This window comes from Ochotona princeps, chromosome 2 (assembly GCF_030435755.1).
Source record: "Ochotona princeps isolate mOchPri1 chromosome 2, mOchPri1.hap1, whole genome shotgun sequence".
In the NCBI taxonomy this organism is placed as follows: domain Eukaryota; kingdom Metazoa; phylum Chordata; class Mammalia; order Lagomorpha; family Ochotonidae; genus Ochotona; species Ochotona princeps.
Window position 1 is genome coordinate 141,724,135 of NC_080833.1, and position 7,061 is coordinate 141,731,195.

The following is a 7,061-nucleotide window of genomic DNA, read 5'->3' on the forward strand; positions in this document are numbered from 1 at the left end:
AGAAAATTCCACGCTCCTTAAGTCCTCCTGCAACGCCCAGACTGTGCCCAGGGCTCTTCCGCATCTGCAAGTCTGGGTGCCCCCGCCGGCATCCCCCGTCTGCGCGCCTCTCTGCACACGCACACGCACGCACACTTCGCACACTTACAATCAGTGTCTACGGGAGGGGCGTCCTGCGTGCACCAGCTCTGCGGGTAAAACAGGAAGCTGCCGGGCAACCCAAGCCAAACGTAAGTGACAATTTTCCTCTCCACCAGCAAGGCAAGCGGTCTACAAAAGTCCCTTTGTATCTCGGCAAGCTCATTTAATATTATTTATGCGTTTGTGCAAGGAATTGTGGGATTTCTCCCCACGGTAAACAATATGGAAATGTTAAAAATAGCAGTCTCCCAGCGCGTGTCCACGTAAGCACCCCAGGGTGACCTGGCAGAGCGAGCGCAGGGCTCCTTAGATGCCTGAGCGGAAAAGCCACGGGAGAAAGCGCGAATCGGCGCGGAAGAGGCGAGGACCTGGCTGGGGTTCCACTGGGTTGCGAGGCTCCGGGCCCCCGGAGCCCGAGGACGCCGCCGCTTTAAGCGGGGGAGGGGCGGCGGGGGCGGGGGAGGGGCGGCGGGCCGCTCCTGTCACCAGCGGCCAAGGGCGCGTCACGTGGGCGCGCGGCGCGGCGGCCATTGGTCCGAGGCACGTGTCCAGGAGACCGGCCCACGACGTCACTCGAGGGGGCTCTGTTAAAAATAAGAACAAAAATCCAGAGTCAAAGTGTCTCAGGTTGTGCTAAGTGGCCTGGAAATTGCCCCCCAGTCCGCGCCGAGGCCGAGGCGGCGAGGGCGCGCAGACGGCCCCGGGAGCGCGGGCGGCCCAGCCCGGCCCGGCCCTGCCCGCGCCTCCCCGCCCCTCACCCATGCGCCTGGGGCCGCGGAGCTCGGCGGGGCTCGGCGGGGGCGCGGCCGCACGCCGGTGGGGCGCCCCGGTCGGCAGCGGGGCGGCGGCCGTGCGCGGGTGGCCCCGGGGCTGGCGGAGCGCAGCGCGGGCCCCCGGGCCTCCTCCATGTGCTTGCGGGCGGCGGCGGGCGCGCTGACCGCTCGCGCCCCGCACCCTCGAGGGTCTGCCGGGGCACGCGGGCAGGGACGGCCCGAGCAGACCCCGGCGGGCGTGAGCGCCGAGGAGCGCGCAGCCTGCATGAGTGCAGCGTTAGCCTCGGGCGGCCGAGGCGGCAGCGCCAGAGCCGGAGGTAGCCGGACGCAGAGAGGCGCGCCGAGTCCGTGGGGCTCCCGGGGTCTCCTCGGGACCGTTGTGACTGTGTAGAGCGCGGCGGTGCTGCAAAGTCGAGGACCTGTTTTGAATCTCCTGGCGTGTGGGCGAGCGCGGAGACCCTTGGTGTTTTCTAAACCCGACTCGTGGATTCGAACGTGGCTCCGCTCCGAGCCCAGCCGGCGACGTGTTGGACCCGAGCCCTGGCCGCAGCCGCTGCGCACGCCCTGGGAAGACTGCGGGGTGCTAGCGCGGGAGTCTCCGAGTACAACCGCGTGCGGGCCGAAGATTGATTTGGAAAGGATCCCGAGAGAACCTGTTTGGGATTGACCGTGAACAGCATGGAGGAGAATGACCCGAAGCCCAGCGAAGCGGCGGCGGCGGCGGTGGAGGGGCAGCGGCAGCCCGAGTCCAGCCCCAACGGCGGTTCCGCTGGCGGCGGCAGTCCGGGCGACGCAGACACCGGCCGCCGGCGAGCTCTGATGCTGCCCGCGGTGCTGCAGGCACCAGGAAACCACCAGCATCCGCACCGCATCACCAACTTCTTCATCGATAACATCCTGCGGCCAGAGTTCGGCCGGCGAAAGGACGCGGGGACGTGCTGTGCGGTCTTGGGAGGAAGAGGCAGTGCAGCTGGCAGCGAAGGCGGCGCGAGTGTTGCGGAGGGAGGCGGCGGCGCAGGAGGCGCGGAGCAGCTTCTGGGTTTGGGTGCCCGGGAGCCCCGGCAGAACCCGCCGTGCGCGCCGGGCGCGGGAGGGCCGCTACCGGCCGGCGGCGGCGACTCTCCGGCCGACGGGGAAGGCGGCTCCAAGACGCTCTCACTGCACGGAAGCGCCAAGAAGGGCGGCGACCCCGGCGGCCCCCTGGACGGGGCGCTCCAGGCCCGTGGCTTGGGCAGCGGCGACCTGTCGGTGAGCTCGGACTCGGACAGTTCCCAGGCCAGCGCCAACCTGGGCGCGCAGCCCATGCTCTGGCCGGCCTGGGTCTACTGCACGCGCTACTCGGACCGGCCTTCTTCAGGTGAGGCGGCCAGGGACGGCGGCCGGGAGGAGCGGGGGCATTGATCAACGGGGAAATAGACTTCTTTAGAAGAGCAGAAAAATAGCTTTCTTTCTCTTTCCGTCTCCTCTTTCTCTCTCCCTCTCTTCCCTCCGTTGGGCCGTCTCCTTACAGCCCACCCTTAACTCATCCCTCCCTTGGCTGTTTGGAGTTGGTTTGTTTGGAACGAGGGAGGTTGGAAGACAGGCCGAGTCTACTCTGAACGCCTTCCTCGGCGTGCTACGGTCGTGTTACTCCAGTGCAGTTCCAGAAGAAAGGGCCGGGCACGCTGCCTTAGTTGGTTAGAGGCCGTGGGCAGCCGCAAGAAGGAAAGGAAAACGGAGGCACCCTGTGCCTTTTGCTCGACTTTATTTGGTGGATCCCTGCACCTTTCCCGCCTGCGGCTTAGAGAAGGTTGCCGACTGCCTGCCGGCCCGGCAGCCTGGTAAGGTTTCCTCCCCGCTGCTATCAGTAGGAAAGAGGATGCGTTAGCAGGGGGTGCGTGGAGATGCTGGACTCATTTTCGGTTCCCCACAGATCTGGGATTCCTAAAAACTGAGGTCTGTGTTCCGGCAGAAATCCGCGGCTGCTTGCAGATGCTGCTCTGCGGCTGGGAACCGCCATTAGGAGCGAGCTGAGTTCTGTTTGTCCCCGGAGCTGGCATCGGACCCCGTTCTGCCCCTCCACCCTGCACCGTTGTGTGGGGGTCTTTCGCCCTCCTTGCGGCTCCACGGAGCCACCCCTCCATCACTTTCCTGCAGAAAGGCGGCTGCACTGGCGGGTTTCTCCTGAAACCCACATTTCTCCAGCTACCCCTGAAATTTGCTCCATTGTTCTCGCCCCCCTCCTTTGTTAATATTTAATTAACATACAGGCTCACAAAGCCGGCCGGGGAGCAGCCGCAGCCCGGCTTTGTGCGGCTGGGAGTCGGACTGGCCAAGCCCCAGCGCCGGCGGGGGTCCCGCAGCACCAACTAGCGCAGCCACAGTCGCTGGTCTGCTTGGGTTTAAGAAAGAAGGAAAGAAACAAAATTTCTCCTAGACCGCCTTTATCGTGCAGGACGATTGATGAGGAAGCAAAGGAGTTTTCTTGCACAGGCTTGGTTCTGTGTTCCCTAAGTGTTTGCCTTCTGAAAGAAAAGTCAAGAAAGGGAAGTAAAGATGGGACTTCGGAGGGGGTGTTTTCTCCCCATAAAAGTGTGTATTTTGAAGACGGATCCCCAATTCCCATAGGTGCCACCAAGAGCCCCAGAACCAGAAGAGGCTGCTGAGTGCTGAGCAAGGGGAGCATGCTTTCAGCTTAGCATGGCTGGCGGGGCAGGGAGCGGAAGGGAGACCCGCGCCAGGAGCAGGAAGCTCCACTCGTGTCTGAGCACTCGTGGGGCCAGCTGGGGCCTCTCCCGTGCTTTCCTTGAAGCCCTCAGTCCGTCCTCTTCACCGGTTCCAGGGAGGCTGGCTAAGATCACCATCTAAGCCAGGCCAGCCAGCGCCTTGGGTGCCAGAGTCTGTGTGTGCCTGGAGGAGGGGTGGGTGGTGGAAGTGCTACAGAAACCAAGGGACCTGGAGTTTGAACGGCCTTGCCCTGGGTGGTTCTTCTCCATCCTCACCGGCCCTCTACCAGCGTTTCCCTCACAGCTTGGTTGGCAGAGAGGGAATTCGCTGTGCCCTTCCTTGCAGCGTGGGATGCAACTGAGCCATGTCCCAGAGATTCCTCTTCCGAGCTGCTAGCAATTCAGTCCTCTAAGATGGAGGACGGGGGCCCAGCTTTGTCCAGCTTTTGCTTGTCTGGTGTCCAAGAGGCCTCCAGTCAAGCTGGGAGCAGATTACCCCAAAGCTGACTTGTGCAACTCGGACATGGAGAAGCCCAGAGGCAGTGGGGTCTCCCCAGGCCTTTCTTCCCACTTCCACTCGGGCTGAGCTCCCTGATCCCAGCTCACTGCCTTCCCTCCGCCCTCCTACCTCTCCCCTCATCCCTAGGTTAAGTTGAATCCTGGGAAACTTAACAGGACCCTTGCCGAAACCTGGGGTCTGCTGCAGGGGAAGGACCCAGGTGGGGGCGGGGATAAGAAATGGACTCCGTGAAGGTGAGAAGAGCTGAACTACCCACAGACAGCTGGGCTGCCCCACAGCTTCTGGTGTGGCAGTCTGTGGTTGGGGACAAGCAAGCCAGCCTTGACCGTGCCCACTCAGGGGCCAGGGGAGGGGACCCAGACAGACTTCCTCTGCAGCTTCAGCACCTAGTAGAAGCTGTCCCGTCTCCATCCTTAAAGGAAACAGTGAACAGAGCCTGAGAGAGAAAGGTGGTCACTCGGAGACCCCTGCCCTGAGGAGTAATCCCCAGGTGCCTGCAGCTGCCTTGACTCCCCTCCCCACCTAGACTCATCCAGCACAGGCCCCTCCCCCTGAGCCTCAGAAAAGGGTCAGGGAAAAAACTTGCCACAAAGTTTCAATTTTTCTTCATTTCTTTGAAAGGGGGAACAACAGAGAAGGAAGGAGAAATCTTCCACCTGCTGGGTTCATTCCCCAGATGCCACATGGACCAGGCCAAGGCCATCCAGGGCTGGGCCTGAACTGCTCAGTCTTCCCCAAGGTTGACCAGGACCCAGGCACTTATCTGATTCCTCCTACACTCTTCAGCAGGCACTGAAAGTACTGTGTGGCCAGGACTCCAAGCAGCATGTGGGCATCCCAACCTGCAGTTTAATCTACTTGTACCACAAGACTGGCCAAGTTTGCAGACCCCTCAGTTGTGCGTTGTCCCCTTACCCTACTCAGGTTCCACTCCCAGACTCCACCCCCAGTCCACCCTAGGAGGTGCCTGGAAGAACCACGCCCCTCAAGTCAGGTGGTTCAGAGGCCTTGGGCCAGTCACTTCCCCTATGTGGAATCTGGGTGGGGGGCCTCCCTTCCTACCCGCTGCCCCCTTGGGTGACACACCTCCCACCTGGAGGCGCATAGACCTCTCTAACCGTGACTAACCTGCATCCTGTCTTCTCCCCCGCCCGCCCAGGTCCCAGGTCCCGCAAACCAAAGAAGAAGAACCCTAACAAAGAAGACAAGCGGCCGCGCACGGCCTTCACAGCAGAGCAGCTGCAGCGGCTCAAGGCGGAGTTCCAGACCAACAGGTACCTGACGGAGCAGCGGCGGCAGAGCCTGGCGCAGGAACTGAGCCTCAACGAGTCGCAGATCAAGATCTGGTTCCAGAACAAGCGTGCCAAGATCAAGAAGGCAACGGGCAACAAGAACACGCTGGCCGTGCACCTCATGGCGCAGGGCTTGTACAACCACTCCACCACTGCCAAGGAGGGCAAGTCGGACAGCGAGTAGGGCTAGCTGGGCGGCGGGGCGGGCGCCAAACAATGCAATAATCTCAAATCAAAAATCAAGGGCCAGTGTATAAAGATTATACCAGCATTAATAGTGAAAAATATCGCGTATTAGCTATGGTTCTGCAATATTCTATGTGTATATAATTTACAGGTGGTGTAAAATCCAAAATATCTGACTATAAAATATTTTTGAGTTTTTTGTGTTTATGAGATTATGCTAATTATATGATTTTTTTTTCTGAAGGGGGCTGCTTAGGGATTCACCTTTTTTGATTTTTTGTTTTGTTTTTTTGTTGTTGTTGTTGTTTAAATCTCCTAAGCTCCATTATGGGACATCAGACACTTTTTTTAGTTATTATTTCAAAAGAAGAAAAAAAAATCAAAAACTTGCTGAAGTCCAAAGATTTTTATTGCTGCATTTCACACGACTGTGAACCGAATAAATAGCTCCTATTTGGTCTATGAGTTCTGCCCCTTTGTGTAGGTTTGGTGAGGGCAGCAGGAAGGGGGACCTAGCAGGGAGAGGGGACCGCTAGTGTCCTTGGATGGCTTGGCCTTGGGGGGTGGCCGCCAGGGCCTGCCCTGGGCAGCCCAGGGGCCCACGTTGCCAAGCGGCCCAGGCTCACAACCCTGTCCTAGCCCAGCTCCTGCCTTTTTTTTCTCTGTCTGTGTCTCCCTCCTCCTCCTCCCTGAGGCCTGGCCTCCGTGAATCCTCTGTCCGTGTCTGTGTCGTTGTCCCCTGCCCTCCGCTGCAGACCCACACTGAGAGCCTCCCCGGCACCCACTCTGTAGGGCCGAGAGGCTCCAGCTGAAGCGCTGGAACGTGGCTTCTCAAGGCAGGACAGCCTTGCTGCTCCCCTCTGTGTTCTTGGGGCGCCAGCCAGGACCCTCTTGACTGGGACGGGCTGCAGCAAAGAGGGGAGTCTCTTTTGCTTTTTTGTCTTCCCTCTTTTTTTTTTCTTGTTATTTTTTTTCCCTTTCTCTCACCTTTTTTTTTCTTTTAATTTGGAGTGGTTGCTTCTGCTACATAGGACGATCTCCCTAGTTAAATATCTGTGTTGTGCATACGTGTGTAAGTATGCATGAATGCGGAACATACGACCAGGCTTGTGTGAGCCCACAGTTCTGGAACATGTGGCTGTCTTGCTTGACTTCCCCAAGGAACTCAGAATCCTCCAGAAGGAAGAAAATCTGTAAATAATCATTTCTTATCACTTTTTTTTGTCTTTTCTTGCTTTTTTTTAAATATACATTTTATTTTTTGAAGGTGTGGTACAGTGTAAATTAAATATATTCCATATATCCCCCCCACCAAGTACATATATATAAACAAACACGTTATCTATATATATGAAATGTCACACTGTCTTCTGTTTAGTGTATGGGGAAAAGTGTCCAGTTGTCCTCCTGGAACAAGGGATAGCCCACAGGGTGTGCCCCCACT

General features: G+C 58.8%; 1 protein-coding gene across 1 annotated transcript; it reads left to right on the forward strand.

The window, feature by feature from the left end:
* The first annotated feature begins 699 nt into the window (after positions 1–699).
* On the forward strand, positions 700–6,180 carry EN2 (engrailed homeobox 2). Its single transcript, XM_004597517.2, has 2 exons — positions 700–2,271; positions 5,299–6,180. Exons 1-2 carry the CDS (start codon positions 1,593–1,595, stop codon positions 5,613–5,615), a joined length of 996 nt encoding a protein of 331 aa, XP_004597574.1. The 5' UTR covers positions 700–1,592; the 3' UTR covers positions 5,616–6,180.
* Positions 6,181–7,061: the final 881 nt, after the last annotated feature.